This window comes from Salminus brasiliensis, chromosome 19, assembly GCF_030463535.1.
Source record: "Salminus brasiliensis chromosome 19, fSalBra1.hap2, whole genome shotgun sequence".
NCBI classification, from domain to species: Eukaryota; Metazoa; Chordata; class Actinopteri; order Characiformes; family Bryconidae; genus Salminus; species Salminus brasiliensis.
Genome location: NC_132896.1, coordinates 8,650,131 through 8,672,108, shown reverse-complemented (window position 1 = coordinate 8,672,108; position 21,978 = coordinate 8,650,131). Strand labels below are relative to the sequence as shown.

At 38.4% G+C, this 21,978-nt stretch overlaps 2 protein-coding genes across 3 annotated transcripts in view; both read right to left on the bottom strand.

Moving 5' to 3' along the window:
* Positions 1 to 679: 679 nt before the first annotated feature.
* Positions 680 to 4,733, bottom strand: top6bl (TOP6B like initiator of meiotic double strand breaks). The gene is made up of 13 exons (XM_072664208.1): positions 4,727 to 4,733; positions 4,524 to 4,636; positions 4,370 to 4,444; positions 4,227 to 4,282; positions 4,068 to 4,130; positions 3,594 to 3,789; positions 2,997 to 3,144; positions 2,620 to 2,805; positions 2,190 to 2,311; positions 1,918 to 2,028; positions 1,606 to 1,704; positions 1,443 to 1,494; positions 680 to 684 (listed from the first exon to the last, which is right to left on the bottom strand). Exons 1-13 carry the CDS (start codon positions 4,731 to 4,733, stop codon positions 680 to 682), a joined length of 1,233 nt encoding a protein of 410 aa, XP_072520309.1.
* A 1,186-nt stretch (positions 4,734 to 5,919) lies between these two features.
* adam19b (ADAM metallopeptidase domain 19b) overlaps positions 5,920 to 21,978 on the bottom strand; it is a 29,172-nt gene continuing 13,113 nt past the window's right edge. Inside the window, exons 4-23 of one of the 2 annotated variants that reach the window (XM_072663800.1) lie at positions 20,316 to 20,394; positions 19,868 to 19,944; positions 15,720 to 15,924; positions 15,292 to 15,357; positions 14,528 to 14,599; positions 14,237 to 14,403; positions 13,582 to 13,666; positions 13,343 to 13,482; positions 13,026 to 13,203; positions 12,493 to 12,582; positions 12,174 to 12,369; positions 11,221 to 11,329; positions 10,874 to 11,087; positions 10,588 to 10,665; positions 9,745 to 9,853; positions 9,510 to 9,648; positions 9,305 to 9,392; positions 8,865 to 9,095; positions 8,467 to 8,555; positions 5,920 to 8,037 (exon numbers count right to left, since the gene is read on the bottom strand). In XM_072663800.1, coding sequence (XP_072519901.1) covers positions 8,007 to 8,037; positions 8,467 to 8,555; positions 8,865 to 9,095; positions 9,305 to 9,392; positions 9,510 to 9,648; positions 9,745 to 9,853; positions 10,588 to 10,665; positions 10,874 to 11,087; positions 11,221 to 11,329; positions 12,174 to 12,369; positions 12,493 to 12,582; positions 13,026 to 13,203; positions 13,343 to 13,482; positions 13,582 to 13,666; positions 14,237 to 14,403; positions 14,528 to 14,599; positions 15,292 to 15,357; positions 15,720 to 15,924; positions 19,868 to 19,944; positions 20,316 to 20,394 — 2,443 coding nt within the window. In that variant the 3' untranslated portion in view covers positions 5,920 to 8,006. The remainder of the gene's footprint in view (positions 8,038 to 8,466; positions 8,556 to 8,864; positions 9,096 to 9,304; positions 9,393 to 9,509; positions 9,649 to 9,744; positions 9,854 to 10,587; positions 10,666 to 10,873; positions 11,088 to 11,220; positions 11,330 to 12,173; positions 12,370 to 12,492; positions 12,583 to 13,025; positions 13,204 to 13,342; positions 13,483 to 13,581; positions 13,667 to 14,236; positions 14,404 to 14,527; positions 14,600 to 15,291; positions 15,358 to 15,719; positions 15,925 to 19,867; positions 19,945 to 20,315; positions 20,395 to 21,978) is intronic. The other variant, XM_072663801.1, reaches the window with a different exon arrangement.

Sequence of the window (21,978 nt, the reverse complement as noted above, 5' to 3'; positions counted from 1 at the left end):
CTATGTTTGGGGTAATGGATACATTTTGTGTTAATTTAAATTCAATAAACAATTTCTGTTGAGCGCACACATTTGGTTGTGTTGGTTAAAATGAACATAATTTTAGATGTACAAATGTTTTTAAACATACAGATTTGTCAAGAACAACATAAGGTTTTTCTTACAGAAAGAATTTACAAAAATACTTAGTTTACAATTTAGTTTTTCCATTACCTCAAAAATGGACGATTGGCCAAGCCTTATTTGGTGGTGACTTGTTCTTTGGTTTACATTTGTTGGCATTCATGTGTTCTTGTCCACAAAGCAATGTGAATGCTTCAAGCCCATTCACAAGACTCCAGGTTTTTCCAACTCATTGCCACAGTATGACAAAAGGAGCTGACAAGTTGGCGCCATCATGTGGTAAAAACTGATGCATGCTTTAATACAGAAAATGGTGAACACATCACAGAAAGTGAGTTAAACCATTAACTGGTGTAACTGTAAGAACACAGTAATCAAAATATAATAAAAAATAAAATATAATGTCTGGAATTCAAACAATCACTTTAGTTTATCAAACAAACAGGTTTGTGAAAACAGAACTGTGCTAAATGCACAATATTGAAAACTGATTACATTTATTTATTTTTTTCAATCCCAATTGGATATGTTTTCAACTTCCTGAAGCCATTCCCACTCAACCTGAACAGACACAATAGAAAGCAATATGAGAGGACACCAAACTGCAACAACATATATATAAAACAGTACAGTAACTATTCCTCTTGGTAGCATTTTGGTTAATGAAATCTACATACATCAGAATCATAACCAGAACCTCACCTGTTGATTGTTCTGTTCAATAGTGCTTTGGGAGGTGTGTGATGATCTTAATAAGTTCATGTCATGCTGACTCTGTGACTGTTGTGAAGAGGACAGAGGGTTAACCTGGGCGTCCAAAGCCTCCCAGCTGCTCTCAGAGGATTCCAAATCCCCATCAATAGCCCCTGAACACCATCTCTTTGAGATTACAGGAAACTCCTCTTCTCTTTCAGCTCTCTTGCCAGGAAGGTTGGGTTGGTCACAAGCAGGCAAAGTGCATGACAACCCACCAATAAGCAGTGATGACCCTGCTGAATTATTACAATGTGCCCCCATTAAAGACATATCAAAAACATATATCTCTGAAATTATTATTTAATAGAAGTAGAAAAAAAGTTTGTTAATTTGCTGTGATGTGACAATATTTTATTTCATTCCTATACCAGAGATCATTTATTGACCACAGAACTACTGTCAGGTGAATAATGTTGTGCTGTTTAATATACACTGGTCTTCATGTATGATCCTATGCTTTAATACCTCTTGTAGTAAAAAATAGGACATTTTATAACATTATCATAAAATGTGTTTTTCAGACTTTTTACAAATCTAAAGAAACCCTGTAAAATTCAGCTTACCCGCTTTAACTCTCTCACTGTCGTTCTGCCCTGAGACTGCTGCATCCACAGCCTAACAGAAAACAAATTGCATTTCTATTGACTGGAATGATCAGCTTCCTCAATTTCTAATACAATAAATGAAAACCTCCAAAAAGATGAACAACTAATCAGTACGTCAAACCTTTCCAGAAGTACATGAGGCACTAGAAACAAGACGGCCACTTAAAACTCTCTGCAGATTCTGATGCATGGCTACAGACAGATCAGTGGTGTTTTGTACCTAAAAGACAAACATATATACTTATTATATGTTTATTATTATACATATATATTTAACAGGTACACAAATGTTATATGTAACTAACATATATCAGTTTGAACATTCCCTCTCTACTCAAGTACTGAACTAAAATGCAAATAATAGAGAGTCCAAATGACCCTAACTGTGATCATGTGCAGTTCATTAGATTTGTTTTAAATGGCTGTGAAATACCTTCATGCTGTTCAGACAGGCAGAGCGAAACTCTGCACTGCTGCTGCTGCTCACAATACTGCTTACTGACCCCACAATGACCGACATGGCAGACTGCATCTTTTCTCTAGACTACACTCGCACATAACATACAAATAAGCAGGTAAACGAACCAAATAAGCAAATGTGCAGAAGCACACACACAAAAAGGAGTGAAAAACAGCTAAAGTAAAACCACAAAACTGTAATCATGCTTGTGTAGTTGAGTGTAATGAATCTGTAAAGCATCTTGCCTTTTTTCTACTCAGAAATCTCTTGAGGGTGTTTTCCAGTAGAGACTGCAGAGCTGATCTCACTTTCTCTGCATTGCGCCAGAGCACCTTGTCCAGCTGTCTCTCTAAAATCTCTTCACCCGCTTAATACATTTCATAAAGCAAACCAACAAACAATAGTTCTTACATAGAATGAGAAATGCTCTTGGCAACAACAGGTTTATCATCTGACAGAGAACAGCTGAGAAATAAATATTCGTAATTTTTAACTATCCTGTAAAAAACCCTTACTCTAGATCAGCACTTTCCAAACCCCTTCCAGAGTTCCCCACCCCAGTATCAGATCCATTAACCATGCATAGATGGACATAACAGAAATTAACACTGACTGTGGTTCCTCTATACCATAACAGGTATTGTTCATAATTAATAACAGAAATGTGTCTCATACTGATAAAGTCGAAGAGCTGAGAGTGGAAGGGGTCGCTGTACTGAATGAGAAGAAAAACAGTGATGGTTTGCTCCACAGTATGGACTTCTGACTTTAGATCCTCACTCACAGCCTGGCTACATGCAGGCTCAGTTTCTGGCTGGTGTTCATCTTCTGCAGAAAATGTCATCTCATAGAAGAGGATGCCTGGACAAACAAAAGCATTCTTTTAATTTTTCAGGTTAATTAAATATCAACACTTGTTATTAAGTTCTTATTAAGTAAATGGACAATAATGCATACATTTTTTCACTGATTCTGGTCACATGAGGTCCACTTAAAAAAAAAAAGATGTAGCTATAATTAGATAATTGTAAGGCAATTCTCATGTACTTTACCCTGTGCAGTGTGCGTATCAGCACAGCGAATTCCAGTCAGACCCAGTTTTCTCCAAAATGGCAAGTCAGCCAGGCTCTGGAGGAAGCTCAGCTGTATCTGTCCCTCTTCTCGCATTATGGGAATTCCACTGGGACTATATACTAACACGTGCTACGGATGTTGAGGAAAAACATTAATAAATTAGTGAAAGCAAGGTCATTTGTTCATAAAGCAGATGTACACACACTTATTTAAGTGCCTGGCTAACTTCACAATCCCTGTAGCCATTTAATCTACTGGGGTGGAGATGCTCTAGTATCCCCCATGTGGTCCTACTAGGCACCGCACAATGCAATTCACGAGTCAAATTAAGACTGCTTGGAATAGGTTGCCGATAAGAAAATCCTTTCTCCCAATTGTAGTCAAACATATTTTAACCCATTGAAATTAAATGGAATAAATTGTAAAACTAATAAAAATCTCACTGTAGGCATCCTAAACATGTATGTTTACAATGAGAACTCTCCAATCACAATTAACAAAGAGAGTGATACTGTAAATGTAAAGAAAAATAAATACATTCCTTGTCAGTAAGTGTCATATATTAAAAAGGATATATGTATATGTGAGAGGCGAGCTGGCCAGTTGGGGTAGAGTTTCATGCAGGGGCCGAGGGTTGCCAGGCTAATAATACTTATTTCCCCACACAACCCAGCCTCCACAGCCTCAGTGGGAAGCAAGAGAGGGAGTCTCTCCCCCAAGACTAGGTGCATCTGGCAACAGGAAGGGAGATGGCCCACACTGAATGGACTCCTGAGGAGAAAAAAAAAGAAAAAAAAAAATCTGACACTGAAAGCATAGACCTGGATATAAATTTGGAATTGGTAAACATGAAGTAGTCAATCTACAGATTCTACTGTTGTGGTCACAGGTTTGTATGTCTATCTGGACTGACCACTGATCTTGAGGTTAGATTTTGAGGTTAATCAAGGACATAACAAGCCTGATTTTGTTATTCCAAGGCACATGTAAATAACTTAATAAGGTGAAAAGTCTGAAACAATGAGAACGAACGAACGAGAAGAACGAACTGGGCATATGTCGCACAGTCCTTGGAAATAAAATGATCCACCACGCATCTGCTCTTGGAGCTACTAAAAAAAAAAAAGAAAACCCTTAAGAAATACAGTCTTTCATCATTGCGTTTTAGTTTTACACTGTGAACAAATATATGTTTTATATTATTTTACCTGAATATTTGCTGTCGTGTGAGTTCTTTGTTCTTCACTTGGAAAATAACTGCAACCTGCATAAATTAACAAAAAAAAACAGCATATTCAGGCATACATCACTTTCAAATTGTCTGTAAAATGATTTGTGTCTTTGGCCTGACCTGAGAATTAACCAGACTGACTCTTCGAAGAAATCTCTCAGTCTCAGTCTCCGCATCCTGGCTCTCATGGTCTACCTATAAAAGATTAAATTAAAAAGCACAAAGAAAGCTTTTGGTAAAATTCACTTTCCATAATAGTAGTTGGCAAATATACCTGGAAGGAGCAGACGAAATGCAAAGACCCAAAGTTGTCTGCGAACTTGTGGAGCTCATCCTGATCAGGGCACTCACAGACAGAGATAAAGGACCGAAGTCTCTCTAGAGCCTCTAAAAAGGCCAAAAACACACAATACATGTAGGATAATCTGAGTTTGATACTGGGCCATTTGGTCTTAGTCAGAAAAAAATAGTAAAGACCTGCCATTCTGTCTTTTCTGGCAACTCTGACAAACCACTTACCAGCAGCAGCAACTGTGAATGAGAAAAATTTGTTTATTTATTGATATAATGAGGAAAATGAAACAAACAAACAACTCAAAGTCTGCAAAATAATTTAAATAGAAATACACTCTATGTCCAAAAGTATCCAGACACCCATTCTAATTCATTCTGGAACATCTTCCAGTACCTGGAGTGGAGTGGAGTTTGTGGTCCAGAATTTATCATCCAAAATCAGATCCTACCTCACTTATGCTACTGAGTATGAATGCAATCAAATTCTCACAGCAGTGTTTCAACATATAGTGTAAAGCATTTCCAGAAAGGTAGATGCAGTTACTACAGAAAAAAATAAGACAAGGTCCCTACAAGTAACCTTGCTTCTACAGACTTGTACCAGTGTATGTCAGCTGTCTGTAAATTGGCAAGCTGGACTGGCTGGACAGCAGAACCAGTAACCCTCCTCCTCTCTGAGGCTTGTTGCGTTTACACAGAAACATCAGCAACCTAATAACCTGAAAGAAATGCAATACAAGAGAACGCAAACACCACTTATTATAATGAATAATTACAATTAACACAGTGTTAAACGACTATTCAGTTACACTAGTTCACGCTGGGTAAATTTGCAGGATTAAACGATTTAGCAAACAGTTAGCTAGGTAGTGCTAGGTAGCACGCCTACACTGCTAGCACTACCTATCATACTGTTAAATACATTCTCTCGACTACGAAAAGTGTGACATGGTAGTTAGTTAGTTAACCCTGGGCTAGTTTTTAAGCTTTAGAATAACACAATTAATTATCTAACTAGTCTATTTGGTTCATTTTCAAGCTAGCGAGCGTTAGTTAGCCTAGCTACCTGTCGCAGTTCAGAAAGCATCTTCTCTGAAGCTGTGGAGTCGAGACCAGTCTGATAAAGCTACGAAATCCACATTTGTCTTGTTTTATTTTTCTCCCAAATGTTCACTTAAGACACTTTTCAGGTTTTAAAAATACTGAAAACTCTACCAAGTAAAAAAAAAAAAAAAAAGGAAATATGGAGAAATTAAAAGTCAAAAAAGATGTCAACATTACAACAGAATAACAGGTGAATTAGGAGATTTGTAAGCATTTTCATTTTATACTATGATGAATTTGATTGTGTTTAAAAAAATATAGAAATGGTGCATTAAAATATTTGTAATGAGCACTAAACACAAGTCTGTGATTAAATTTAATGAGTAAAATGTTTTCCTCTTAGTAAGAATCTTCCAAAATAACAAGTGTAGTGCCCAAGTGTGTTTACTTAAGTATTCACTACCCTCTCCCCCACTGAAACACCCCCATCCCCAAACTCACTGTCACATTTTAACATCTACATTTTCACAACCAACCTATCTTTACATACTGTATGCTTCATTTCATACATTTAAATACATACGTAAATGTGTTGGTTTTCCTCACACTGACAACAAAAACAGTGTTTTTTTATTTAACAACAAATCCTACTTATGATATGGGTTCTTTATGGGGAGCCATATTTACCCATCTCAATAGACTGGCAGTGTAATAACATGTTGGTACATATGAGGGGTCTCCCATCCACAGCATTAGCTATCCTTTACATTGTAAAAACAGTTGTAAACACATTGGTTTAAAACCTTCACATAAGCATATAGCTATGATTTCTTCTTCTTCTACATATTATTATGGGTATCAGCAATAATTCCAACATATAGGTATGATGGAAAGGTGTCCACATACATTTTCCTATATAGTGCATTTCCCAAATGACACTGTGTAGCCTATTCAGAACTGACACACAATGAAAATATCAAAAAGCTCTTTAGGCAAAGTTTATTTTATCTGATTTTGCAGCCATTGATTTTCCATCTATGACACTGTTTCAGAACAGCTGATTAATCAGTTCCAGTCGTTTAAAATAAGACATTTCCATTTCCTGTAAGCCTTAATAACAGACTGTACATTTCTCACAACTCATTAAGGTGCAAAGTAAACAGAAGAACTGAGGACAATACAATAAAACCACACATTAGGTAGGCTACTTTAGAAATGGTCCAGCGTTAGGTGGACGGTTATACTCATGTGATTCACAGTGTGTTTCCTCATTTGATATGGTCCCTATTTTAAGGCATCAGCATGCCTAGTTGTTGACTCTCATCAGAATCAACAGTATTCAATCTCATAATACCCTTATGCTGCAAAATGCTCAAAGCGCCTTTCCTTCGGACCATTTAAGGCTATTTAGATCTACATATACACAAAACAAGCCTTTGAGCATTTGGAAATCGTCTATGACAACCTGCAAATATAACTCAATTAAACCAAGTCCTCCAAAAAGCCTTTAGATATATAATCCATACAACTCTTTTATAATCTCATTTTGCCCAGACTTCATTCAGCAATTTCTCATAGCAAAACAAACATTTTACAGCCAAAATTCTTAACAGCGTCTATACGGTATATCTTTCATATACATTCCCTGGTTTGATGCCCTTATTGTACATAATATAAGGTGCATTTCGTCAAGTATTCCCGAGTGGCTTGTGAATAAAGAGACAGCAAAGCCAGGCTCATCTCCCTGGAGAGTTACAGGATGGCGACGAATGCTCTGATGCATTATATTATTCATGTACAATCTGCAGCATCTTTGCAAATTCCCCTGATCTAACTGCTTTAGTCTAAAATCAAGCAATAAAATAAGATGAAGAACGGGTATACAGATCAAAATAATCACTGTAGAATGTGAATCTCTAGTTATTGCTATACATAAGTTCTTATTGTTTTCCTAATATACCAAACACACAATTGTCTCTGCTCTTCCAGTTAATGCGTAAACATTGTTTTTCACTTGAGACGGCACATTTTTCTTCATTTTTTTGCGTGCAATCCACTCTTACACTGACGTTCTTGATGTATGCTATATGTTCATGCTCATACTGAAGGCAGTATCAAAAACCGTTTCCCTTGTATCTTCAGCCAGAAGCCGTAGCAATAAATAGATGTGAAATAATGCATAAAAAATATGGCACATGAATCCTGGAACAGTACCAAAAGAAAGTTAAATACAACAAGTATGTCACACTTATGGTTCCAAGTGTATTAGGCAGACATGGTGTTAAACTTTAAAAGTCTTGATGGCCGCTTCCTGAAGAAGTGTGCATGCCTGGATATTGGACATCGTTCCAGTCTTTTATTTCAAGAAAACTGTATGCGGAGGAGTAATGCCCATTGTCTTCATGAGCTCCACAAAATCTCAGCTTTTCCCACAGATTTCAGTTTGATACCTAAAGAGTAAAGAAAGAAAGGAACAAAGCATATTAACCTACCAACCAAATTCTATTAAAACCATGTTATTTTTAACATAGTACGCGATATAGATGGATGTCACACAAAAACTTTCCATTTTACAGTTTGATGATAATTTGGCAGTTGTTCCTTCACATTATGGTCAAATTTCATTATGAATAGAACTACAGAAATGCTCATATAATATATATATAATATATATTTAAAACAATTCAGACTCTTACAATTACAGTTGATGTTCTAGAGCTAGTATCCCAGACCCACATTTAGCTTAAACATAGACTAAAAAGAATTTTCAATGATGATTCACATTGGCACTGCAACTGCAAATAGACCTAATTCATGTCTGGAAAAAACGGTGCAAATTATTCTTCCTGAATCCAGTGCTGCTTTCTTCAGTGAATTACCTAACATGTCCAGCAGGGGGCATCAGACTGGACTTCCCTTTCTGTAACAACCCTGGTGACACTTGGAGGCCTCGTCTTTCTGATACCTCCTGGAAATAAAACAAAAGACTACTCTGTTAGCACCTCTACTAAAACAATACATATTCTATATTTTCTTGAATTTTAACATATGAAAGACATCTGCGATTAACTTGATTAACTTGATGTTGATGTTTTTGTTGATGTACCATTAAGACTTATTTATGTAAACAACTGCTGATCTGATAGACTGTTCTGTATAGAGCCTCATTCAGAGGTTTGGACTGAAACACTCCTTATAACTTCAAAAGGATTTGAGAAGGTGATGGTGGGTCTGGGTTATTAAAAGAGGCATTCTACAGCAGAGGAAGGACACTCACCTCTTTGACCTGAGGGGGTTTGTTCACAGGGCAGGGTGGGGGAGGTCTGCTGGGGGGGCTTGGTCTGAGTTTGGGTGTGACTGCTGGAGATGGATGTGGACTGGAGGTGATCTCTGGGAGTGGACTCTGCTGTTGTAATGCGTATGCTGGGATTGGTGGAGGTTTCACAGTGGGTCTAACAATGGAGTGTCTCGATCTCGGTGGACCAGAAGGACTAGACCTTTGGCTAGCCTGGCAGGAGGAAACACAACAGTACAGCTTTCCTTTAATGCAAAAAACACAACACTGGGTATAGATTCTTCATTAAATATGTATGTATAAATATAAATATGTAAATCAGTTACATCTGTATGTATTATCCTTATTTAAACATCCTAGGTAAATTACAGAAGAAGTGGAAAGGCTTCTTTCTGCTATTATGTGGAGATAAACTGTCTTACCGGTTTCTCTGTGTCAGACTTCTTCAGCTGGAATGTTGGGTTGGCGTGACCATTCGCAGGAGCTTTAGTGTCTGGTGAACCTGGCACACTGAAGAGCAAATAAAAGGCACTTCAGACAGAAGCACGATGAGAAGAACAGAACATCTGTAGTACAGTAAGTGATGAGTTTGTGAAAACCATCAAAGCTGTGAATTTCAGCAATTACTTAATGCATATCCGAGGAGGACTGTGAGCTGTCTCCTTAAGAGAATGCAGCTTCTTCTTGTAGCACCACCAGAGAAACAGGACAGCCAACCCCAGGACGAGAAACAAGGGCAGGATCACCAGTACAGGAAGTAAGTTGCCTACAAGACCAAAAGGAAACAGGTCAAAAAATTCCAAAATACCAGAATGGATTAACACATAAATAAAGCAGTATACTGCTTAGAAAAATGACTTACTGTGTGTGATCACTGGACCACTGTCTACACTGCCGCCAGTTCCTGCTTGCTCACAATATGGTGGTGCCCAGCCTGCATCACAGTGGCAGTTATGGTTGTTGTTGCAGAGCTACAAGAGAAGAGAACATGCAAACTAAATCTATAGTGCCAGCACCATCAGTTGTGTTCTCTTAACCTGCCTTTAGATATGCCTATATAGATATGATTTTAAAAGAATTTAGTTTCTGCTTGAAATTGCTTTAGTGACCACTCCTGAATGTATATCTTGCTCAAACATATTAATTAGGTTAAAAGTGAATGGAAGTTAGAAGCCACCACATAAATACTTGTCTTTAACTCCTTATGTTCTGTGACTTTTAAGCCAGATTAAACACTCCCACAAATAAAGGTTCTTTGAGCATTGAAGAACCACTTTTGGTGGTTGGAAAGAGATGTGTGAGTGTGCAGAACCTTTCAATTGGAAATTACTTTAAACCTTTCTAAAAAAGGGGCTTGACACTCACACGTCTTGCATACAAGAACCATTTAGTTCAACCTTTACATCAAGTCTAAATTAAACCCTTTTAAAGGTTTTGCAGTCATATATCTAGTTTGCATGCATGGATCTTCATGAAACCAAAATAGGTCTTTCTATGGCATTGCTCAAAGAACCTTTTACAGCATTATTTTAAAGGGCGTAGCATATCTGTTACATCTGGAACATTGTTTGACAGTTTTTCTCTGATAATGCTGATGGTGTGATGGAAGGACAAGCATTTTCCTGGCACAGTGAATCTAGGCCACCCACACATGCTAAAGGTCTGCCAGTTCTCTGCCAGAAAGACAGTGAGAGTGTCCACCTACCCCATGGCCATGACACTTGGCATTGCACTCATCCGCTTGCAGGAAGGATGCATTTCGACACTCTCCACCGAAACAAACCTGCTCCAGGAGACAGATGAAAAATTGCATTGTTATTTATGACCAGTAACATGGTCACTATTATGTTATTACATGAACATATATTTACATTTAACTTAAATTCATTTATGTATATTTAGCAAAATGGGCAAAAAAGTGTGGAAGTTCAATGGATGAAAACTACCTTGTTTGTTTATCAGAAGTAATGGGGTATGTAGCCAGTACTCACAGCATTGTCCCCACACTTTGTCCCAGTCATGACCAGCCCTGGGTCTAGTGTATCTCCCTGGCTCTCTTCTTCTTGGTCAGGCTGGTAGACGTGTGTACCTCGGCACAGGAGCTTCTGCTGGCCGTTGCGGACGGTAGTGTCAATAGGGACAGCATTGTTCCCAATAGGTTTGGAGGCAGCACTCAGACACTGAATCTTGCCACATTTTGCATCCCTTTGATGAAAACATAAACATGTTTTGACATTTTTTTTAGCATTTATTTTGGTTTTTACATCAACTTTATAAAATGAACTATATACACACACTGTTGCTATTGTTTTGAACAGTCTCTGTGAAAGACACTCACCTTTCAGTGCAGCCCCTGTATTTTCCCATCAGGTCTTTGCCACAGTTTCCAAAGGAATCTCCAGCCTCATTCACCTTAGTGAAGCACAGATCCGGAGCAGGTCGGGCATCTGTGAAGGCACAAGAGTTGGTCAGTTTAGTGATATAAGCCCTAGAAGCTTACATGTGCTCAAATCTGCAGCAAATGCCAGAGGATCTAGAATTGGACAGAGTTTTAGAAAGGAGCAGATGGCATCACCCACTGTACAATAGGTATCTTCATTACTTCAGCATGGCTTTCACTGAGCACCTGCTGTACAACCACTGAAGTACCAGCCAAACACAGCATCCAAGTCTGTTCAGATAAATCTTCCCAACACAATGCCATATTACTGATGGCTTGCTATTCTGACTAAAGCTATAAATACATTTTATTCATATTTACAATAATATTACATTACATTATTAACCAAGCATAATAATTTGATCGATTCATATACAGTGCTGTGTCAAAGTCTTAGACATTAGAGAAAAATAGATGTACGAGTGTTTATGAGCTCAAAATAGAATTTAGAATTAGAATAAACATTAGAATAAATACAATGATAATATAATACTCATGATAATATATATACATATGCAAAATATTTAGATGCTAGTTGCATTGACATGCATTGACACCTCTCTGGACCGCATATTGGAAGTTCCCATCAACGTTTACCAAATGCAAATTCAACATTTGGAATCAACTCCAGAACTTTTATCTCCTTAATTTGTCATTACATAATGATGAACCAGGCCACACCTGACCATAAAACTGTCCAATTACTTTTGACCCTGTTAGAATGATGTGACTATGTAAAAAAATGGCTGTAATTCCTAAATGGTTAATGCAATGCTTACTTTAGATCCATCATGGCAAAATTACAAACATTGTGTCACTGCCCAAATACTTATAGACACTCTATGTATTACCTTTCCCCCAAAGAGAGAGGCACTGCTGCTCTAGGGTCAGGCACATTCCTGTGTAGCAGTAGGCTTTGCCATGTGCACATGGGCTGCCGTCCACCAGGTAGAAATTAGCAGGGCAAGACTCTGATTTCCCATCACAGTATTCAGGCAGGTCACAGGAGCCTGAAGGAGGGCGGCACAGCAAACCGGGACTTTTCAGCTGAGGGAAATGAGCCAGAAAGGGACATGAGAGAAAAAGACCATGGTCATTTCTACAGGAAGTGGTTACAAGTCATAAGTGAAACATGAGGTCATTGAGGGAAAGCTAGCAAAGTGGAAATACCTTGCAGTTATCACAGCACACTCCATGGGCACATTCAGCACCTGCTTTTAGCGTGCAGTTGTTAGCATTACAACATGGACTGGAACACTCCTATGATATGCAGAGATAGATGCATGTGAGACTGTCATCAAGACAAGTCAATGAATATCTGTTGTACATAATATAGACAGGGTCTGAGATGACATCAAATTCAGTGTTATTTTCAGTATCTTGGAGTGATATGAACATTTGTAAAGGAATCTGTATTATATTCAGATGCATATAATCCTGACCCTGCTGCTGTATTTGTCCTGCTACATCTAAAAATCCTCTCTACTATGTCTATGTATGGAACTTTGATATTAGTTTCAGAGTAGTTACTGAATATTTCGTAGTATTTACTAATAACAACCCTCTCAAGATTACCTGAGTAATAAACCTACATTTTCAGTGTGTGTAAAAAAGGGAAACCATTACATTTTGCAAGGTGGGGCCTACTACAGTAGAAAGGCTGGTAAATACTGGTGTATGTACTGGTGTTATAACAGTCTCACCTCCACTTCTCCACAGTCGCACTCCTCTCCCTCCTCCAGGTAGCCGTTGCCACAGCGCTGCCCCCCATACATAGCCCTGGTGTTGGGGGGGTTAAACAGACATTTCCCACCGCCTGAGCTCAGATAACGTTTCAGCTCTGCCTGGTTACAGGGGTTAAACACACGGGGGAATGGGTGCCTGTAGACATAAAGTTACATTAAAAAACAGCTACTTCACCAGTCAATGCTGTGGAAACAGCTCATGTCTACTACAGGGAGATATAGACAGTATGGAAAGGATGAAAGAGTCAATTTCTACTTAGTGTCATGGGTCTTACCCCGTAGCTGCGGCCATGATGCAGCCTCCGTCCTCTGGCAGGGCCTGGCAGCAGCCCTCACTGTCATGGCTCATTCCAAAGTTATGCCCCATCTCATGGGCCATGGTAGCTGCTATACCAACTGCACTTTCAGAGTGGTCCTAGAGAGCAAGACATAGTCAGACATTTTTAATTGCTGTACAAATAAAAAATGGATTTGAAAATTGGATGCCATTATATAGTGCTGTGAGTTGCTATACCGAGTTAACCCCGCCCGACTGGTATTCAGAGCACATGGCTTTAAGTGGGGCCAGTCCAATAGTGGTGCCCTGGAATGACATACCCCTAAAAATACCAAAGAAAGATGTTTAGATTCTCAATTCACAAAACCATTTTTCAGCTACAAACTAGCATGCAGAATTTTAGTTATTAAAGATTAATTTATAAAAAATTAATTTATAAAACAACTCCCCCTACTCCAAATATAGTTGATTAACCAAGAAATGTTAGGTATCTGGAGTTTGCTTCTTTAGTTTTGTTCCAGAGCTCTGCTCTTACTTGCTAACTAGCCCAAATATGGTAAAAAGAAAAAAACAGACTTTAAGATGGCTGCTACTCATTTTTTTATCTATGAATTTGTCCATTTTTGATACAGTGTCCTGAATCAGAACTTAAGGAAGTGTGTGATAATTTTGTGCTAGCAATGCTAACTGGTTGCTATAAGCATCCACTACATTTAAACATACAAGCATCAATACAAGCATCTATATAAGCATCCATTACATTTGCCTTGTAGCTTCTTTGCAGTCTTGGCTGATCAACTAGGTAAAGGTGATTTTGCAGAACTTCCTTTAGATATGGTACTTATATGGAACCACTTTTCACAGAATCAGTACTATTTCATGAAGGACTGACGTGATGAGCTGTGCGTTGTCATTGGGAAGCTGTGGCAGCTGTTTCCTCCTCCAGGTAAGGAAAGCTCCGAGCGTGCTGTAGGGGTTGTCTGTCACACTGATCTTATTCTGGTCATTCCAAATCTCCAGCCAGATCAGCGCTACCCGGATATTCAGTGATTTGTAATACTGACAAAGTCAAGAAATACAGAGTGTTAAAAGTGAAAAAGGGCCAATAGGACAGATATGATACTCATTCTGCATTACGTGTTCCAAAACAAATATAAAAAGCAACATATAGAGCTTAGCCTACCTTGTCCACATAGTTAGCTGCTTCAAGTAGCTTGGCCTTGGTCTTCTCCAGGCTGTGACCGAGTTTCACAAACTGCAACAGAGGCAGCAAGGAGGTCAAAGTACTGTTCTGACCTCAGAGTCCTCCCAGTTACAAACACACAGACACATATCACACAGGCATCATTAAGGGTGCACTCCATGAATGTGGAGCCAGATGAATGATGAAAGGAAATAGGGCTCTATGATTATCTGTGGCTGCACTACTAAGTGAGTCATCAAACAGACAGCGCTTTAGACTGAAACAGAAAACCAGACCAGACTCAGACTGGAACTCGTTGTGTGGTATAAGCAGAGGAAAGGAGCCAAATTCATCAATGCTTTTTGCACACCATGCTACATTTTTACCATTAGCGTGGCAAGATTGATGGCTGTGGCAAAGATGAGATTACACATTTTCCCCCAGCACAGATGGCTTCAAAGCAATATTCTTTCATTATTATTCAAAAATCAAATTTACAGTGTCCTCCTTACCCTAAATTTAACACTTCATCTACGACATGTCTGATGGCTTTCTTGCACCCTGTCCTATATGACACCAATGGTATCTTGAATACAGAAGTAAAGAAATACGACTAGGCTTTGAGAAGAGGACGACTGTTCCCTAAAAGCATTATTATAACACACAGATCACTGTAAGATGGCACAGCAGTTTCATCACAGAGAGCATTTCAGAGAGAGCACGGCTTTAATCATGAAGGTCTATAATAAAGGCTATGCTTTTACCGCAGCATGATCAGCCACCAGCATCAGCTCCACATACTTCATATTGCGGCTGATGTCTCTCCTCTCCTGTGGGGGTAAAGGACAAGTGAAATGGGGAAGGCTACAATGAAGTGTTGTAGTGTGAAGTGATGAGTCACTGCTCCTGAAAATAACCGACCTAACAGACATAATGTAAGGGGTTACTCATTTAGACCCTTCCTGTGTCACTGATCTGTATTAGTGCTAGAGGTTTCTCGTTGCCTGATTCCTTCATTTAAATTATTGCTGCTATTTACCCTAATGTAATATATTTAAATAATGTGGAAATGACAAATCAAGTCAATTCAATTACATTAAATTGCATAACATTTTGCAAAGACATAACAGGCTTCCTAGTACTGTATCTTAAAGGGTCACTTTAAGGAATGTGTGATCAGTTATGACTCTACCCTCTTGGCCTGGTAAGCCTGCGCAATCCCACCAATCAGCTCCTCCAGCCTGTGCGTGTGATTCTTGTCTGCATGGAGATGGTCGCAGGTGCCAGCCTGGATTTTCAATTTCTCAGCGCGGAAGACTGCATGGCTCTGTGAGGCTGTTTGATTGGCTAGAGGCTCAATCATGTAGGTCACACTGTGATTCAGGCTTATCATGCCCCTGTGGATGGCAGAAGACATAACTACTGACAGAACTACACAGAGAATACACACCATATGCATACACACACAAACTCAGAAAAAGGCCAGAGCAATTGAATGAAATTAGTGGGTTTCCCTGTTCTTAGAAAAGATACTACAAACCAAAGTCAGCAGGGTTTCAGCATCTATTTAGAAACATTATTAATGTAAACGAGTTTTCATTTTCTCTGTAAAAGCACTAAAGTTATTGTCTGTGGTAGTTAGTGATTTGCTTCAGATGTGACAGACTACATTTAGATAAAGTTGGGTAACGCTGTATTATTGCTTATAATACAGCAATTCATCATTTGGGTTTGAGACAGGCATAGCTGACCAGACCAGTAGGACATTTATGAGAAGCTAAATAGCAATTTATATACTGTTTGTGCAACCTTTGTCAAAGTGGATGTTGGTCAATCTAATTCTAATGTTCTACTGAATCTAGAACATACTGTTGCACATTTTAAAGCAAAAGGTCATGTAAACATAATGTGAACATCAACAGTACTAGGGAATATACTGTATCTGTAAAGGATTTCATAGTTCTAGATAATGGGAGGAGGCAGGGGAATAGTAATTCAATTGGTGGCCAACTAGTGTTTACAACACATATAACTAGGTCACCTAAGCAAAAACAGATTGCACTGCTCCCAGGATTTTGAGTGCAGCAGCACCCAACCTACACACACATTAACAGATGTGCGCACACACACACATATATACAAGAATGAAGTATATAAAAGAAACTTGCAGATGTGCAATCACTAGACAGTGAGTACAAACAAAATACTACAAAATGTAAACGATCTGGAAGGGCAAACACATTCACAGACAGATAGGAAAGCACAAAACACACACACACACACACACACACACACACACATAGAAATAAATCATAAAAATATGCAGAAATACACACACACACACTTATACACACACAAAAGAGTTCCTCAAATGTAGGTTAAGTCTGCAGCTGCAAAAAGCATCTGGAAGGCTGTGTGTATGTGTGTGTGTATAAGTGCCTCCCACGATCTAGATAGAATCCTTCCATTCACCAGCTTTAAAGGCCAGAAGATGCCCATTAATTTGTAAATGTATTCAACCCACCCTGTCCCTAGTGGTAGCCACATTGCAGTATCAGCAATGCGAGCCTGTTCTGGTGGCGTTTGTCTCCTCAGAAGAACCCAGGCAGGAAGCTGGCTCTCCACAGGATACACACAGCATGGAACAACACTCCATACAGCCCTGTCAGCCCACTAAGCTGCACACATCCAGCCGTACTCACATGCACTGAACCCTCTGAACTCGAACATCCTAAAAGCTGGGGTGACCCAAAAACAGCCGCTGCTCGTACTACAACCCTGATTTACTGCAAGACTTGCACAACTGTTTTGGCATGTGGAAAAGCAGTGACATGACCGTTCGCTCATGCAGCGAATATTTATTGGAGTTGCACTGAAGGTCTGCAGGCTAATATAAAACTAGTCCCTTTTCAACATTAAAAATAAAGGTGGCAGAAGGGCTATATCAAGCACTGCTATGGAAGAACCTTCTGTGCTTCCCTAGAGAATCAGTTTTCAAGCTAGTATCTGTGGAACAGAAAACTCATTCAAACTTATAATAGAAGCCAGTTGGCAGGATGTTTTGAGTGAATGGGGTTTCTGTTCATATGCAAACTACAAGAAAAAGTGTCTAAAGTATTGTCCATGCTAATCAAAGCATGCTACATGCATGTGTGGCAGATTAAAGCTAGGTTGAATGTCCACTGAAAGGTTCTTTTAAACTGCCCTAGAATAAAAACTCAAATTTTCTTCGCATTGTTGATTAATGAGAGTAGGATGAAATGAATGAGGATTCATTTAACTGACATACTGGGAACATTAAACACTGTTGTCTCTTCTTTGAAAATCTGGCAAAATCAAAAAAGAGCTGTAAAGTGGGCCAAACTTAAGTGCGCCAACCCTGTTTCATAAAATTTACATCACTAGCGAAAGCCTTTCGAAACCTTAAGCTGTGACACAGTAAAATGCAGTATCCACTCCAGGAGAATATGCTGTTGTTGATACGTTAAGACTGAGACAGTCTTTCCCCTGGACAGCCTTCACCTTTTCAGACTCTGCTAGTTGTTGTGATCACGGCTTTGTCTATGCTAGTGTCTGTAGAAAGGTAGCTTAAATTCGATGAGCCAGGAAGCTGAAGCCAGAGAAGTGGTAAAAGTGCAAAGCCTATATTAATAAACTACCTAATGCTCCAATGTGGGCATACATACGATATAATAATTCTGTCCGATGTTAATAATCAATATTTTTCTACTGAGACTAAATGTACACTATATGGACAAAGGTATTGGGACACCTACACATTACATAACACAATGTGCTGATCTCAGCTCCCAGTGACACCCCCCCCCATAACTTGTACAGATAGTGTAAAATTAATTACAAATTAATAAAACAGAGAAGTTATTGTACAAAGACTAGCTCCAACCGCACATTCCATTCCAGAGTACAATAAATATATGTCATCATATATCAACCTACTTTTTGTATGTACCCTACTTATCTACGCTCTGAGAGTGAATAACCCTCACTCTAACAGCCAAACGCTGCACACCTCTCACCCCCTCTGACCTCCAGTTCCTTCTTGCAGAAATGTACTACCCTTCATGCTGTATCATTTCCTCATTCAGGCAATGCAAGAGTTTATGACCTATAAATTAAGCCAAAGAACACTATTTTCTTTTACTGTGTCTAAATCCCTGAATATGAGAGGTTTCTATTAGCACTGTTGGTAGCTGTATGGTCTATGTATGGGTCTTGTAGTCCACACAAGGAATTTGGCTTATATGTTAGGGAATTCCATCCTTTTCTTCAACAATTTTCGTCCTAATAATTAAATGGTTATGAGCAGCATAGCCATTCAGAGTGGTTTGGTCCAGGAAGCTCTGCCCTAGAGACAGTGGTAGTGATAGGAACCACATGTCCATTTTTGTCAAATCTAGTGCTTAATTACACAGTGAATGGGTCAGTAGAAATGGTGGAAAATGATTCTGGAAAATAAATCTTTATTTTACATTGACTTCTACTGAATGTTAAGGATGTTAATTTCTTCTCCTGTGAATTTGCTGTCTTAGAGAAACCAGATCTGAACAGTTTAATGTCTAAAAGCTACGACATAGAAAGCTATACATGGAATGGTTCTGCATACTTGAACACACATTTAGAGCAGAGAGATACATACAGGGTCTTGTTAGGTAAAATAGCCCATAAAATGTATTGTTTCTTTTCCAAATATTTGACGTTATTATATTGTTGTTAATTGCCATTAGATATAAAGCTCAAAAAACATGCGTAGCCTCACTGGTGGTTTTATAATAGACATGTTAAATCTTTGATGATGTTTGAAAACTCCCCTGGAATTACCCTGTAATGGTAAACCAAGGACCTTTTTATATCTTATGACCGAGTAAGTAGGTTTCACTCTAAAGAAGAACCTAGCTATAGTTGGCTTCAGAGCTTCAGATAAATTAATATCATATAGATGAGGTAGATAAATCTGCCATGATCATCTTATTTGTGAGTGGCTCTGACTAGTTCCCTTATTATTAAATTATTAACATCATGATGTCTCATTTTTGCATTTATACTATCAGTAAGAATAAATGTAGCAGAAAGGGTTTTTTTTATAGTGACGGCAGAGAAAAACTACTTAACGCTCTAAATCTCAGTAGTTTTTGTAAATCAGATGCAAAGACCTTAACATAAAGTTAATAGTCCATACCAATTCAACATGCTTCCTAGAACCACGTGTCTAAGCCAAGAACCACTTTTTCTTTTTTAAAGTCGAAATGTTATATTCCTGTAGAAATTCAGGAATTCAGTATGTGTGTGACTGTTTTATGGTATAGCTAGTCTGGTCCTTACCTCAGTCCATTGCAGGTGCTCAGAACAACACTAGAGTCCTCCACTCCTTTCACCTCACCATGGTAATAACAGTGCTCCTGAAAACAAGCACACAAAGCAACTTCAGTTCATCCTCATCATTACAAACTGAGCTACTCTCCACATCAAGACAACTTCAGGCAAGTTAGAGTTGTGTTTATAATAAAAGATCATACAAATGTCTTGTATTCAAATCTGAGATATGAAAGCTATTCATTAACCACAAGGTTCCTCTCAGCTTCTCTCAGCATTCAAACTGCATCACTGGTTGTAAAAGCACTGATAACAACATAACAACTGGCCTCCTCCAGAGTTGTGTTGAGGCTCTATCATGTGATTACAGAGACAACGTAAGGTATTCATTTGTTATGAGCTAATGTTCATAAATTCCATCTGCTGTGCATTGTTTTGGAACAGCTCCTGGACTCACCCTGTTGGATGGGCTGGAGAACTGGCGGGCTCCATTTGAACTGTACCATATTTCTTGGAAGTCCGGGGCCAACAGCTCACTTTATCAAACAAAGATCAGAAAGAACATATGGTTTAATATGGTACAGTACATTTAACTATATGTCTACACCTAATCCTTGGGTTGAACATTGTTAATATTGGCACTCCCTCCATCTCTCGCTGAAGGGAGGATTATAAACATGTCACGACTGTTGCTACTCCTCTTCTAAAGTCTAAAGTAAATGAGGATTTCATCCATCAGTGGCTGGAAGACCACTTTAATTATCTAATGTGTTCTAGGAGGATTTCTGAATGAGAAAATGGTGGAGTGCGATGGAGAGACACTGGGATGCTGCATGGCTCTTCTCTAATGGCTCATAAAACATTCATTGCAGCAAAACAGCAATGCAGTGGAAGTTATCCAGCAACATAAGGGAAAGCAGTGTAGAGTAATTTGCCTTAGCATTTTCACTGAATTAGTTTATTATACAATTAAATTATATAATTGTTGTCAAATGTCAACATGTTACAATGGACCTGCAATCAGCATTAAATCATATGATTGTAGTTTCATTGTCACATGCTGCAATGCAAAGTACATCCTTCCATTTTCCTCACCCCAAATCCAAAATTCAATCATGAAATGTGTTCATATATTTTATAAAATATATAAAATAAAATTCAATATTGTAATAGAAATGACAGTATGTAAGTAAACTATAGGTAAGCAAACCAGAAAGCAATGTAAAGTCTCTGTAGCATTTTGTAAATTATATAAAAAACAACAACCACCTTTTTAATCATTTATATTGAACACATTTTTTCAGTACATGATTTACTCAGGACTCTTAACTATCTGCCAATATTAATATTACCACAATTAACCATCATTCCTCTCATTATTGACCATCACTGCCATGACTATATTAAGTTATACTACACCATGATTATTATATTATGATTATGAAGATGTTGCACACCTGAGCAGTACAACAGTTTAGGTGGTTTGGTGACTTTTGTCAATAATCTATAAATAGTTCTGACCAGAGGAGGATAGATGGGTCCCTCTTTTGAGTCTTGGTTCAAGGTTTCTTCCTCCAGCTCTCAGGGAGTTTTCCCTTGCCACTGTTGCCATTGGCTTGCTCACTGGGGGGTCACTTTGTCATGTCTATTTATGTTGTTGATTTCTTGTCTTTCACTAATTACGGATTGTGTAATTGCTGCTCTGTGACACCAGCAGGTATAAAAAACACTATTCAAATAAATTTGACTTGATTTGATTTGATCATTATTAGTAAATGTTAATTTTAATACGTTTTCTATTTGTATTCCTCTATGTGTCTTTAAACTGAGTTGGCTTTTGAGATACAGTGCACTATGTGCCCTAAAGTTCTCACCCACCTGACACTAACCATCAATGGCTTTGCAGTTCAAATTTAAGCTGATGCCAGGCCTACAGTACTATATTACAGTATACAGGTCACAGCCTCACAGTAGCTGGCACAGTTTTGCTGAAAGCTATGTGTTGGAACAGTTTCTTAAAGATGCATTTTATATTGAATTGGACATATTTGAGATATAATAAGATGTGTAAAGTTCCATATAAAGTATATAAAGTTCCAACAGTTGCTTGTACATTTCAG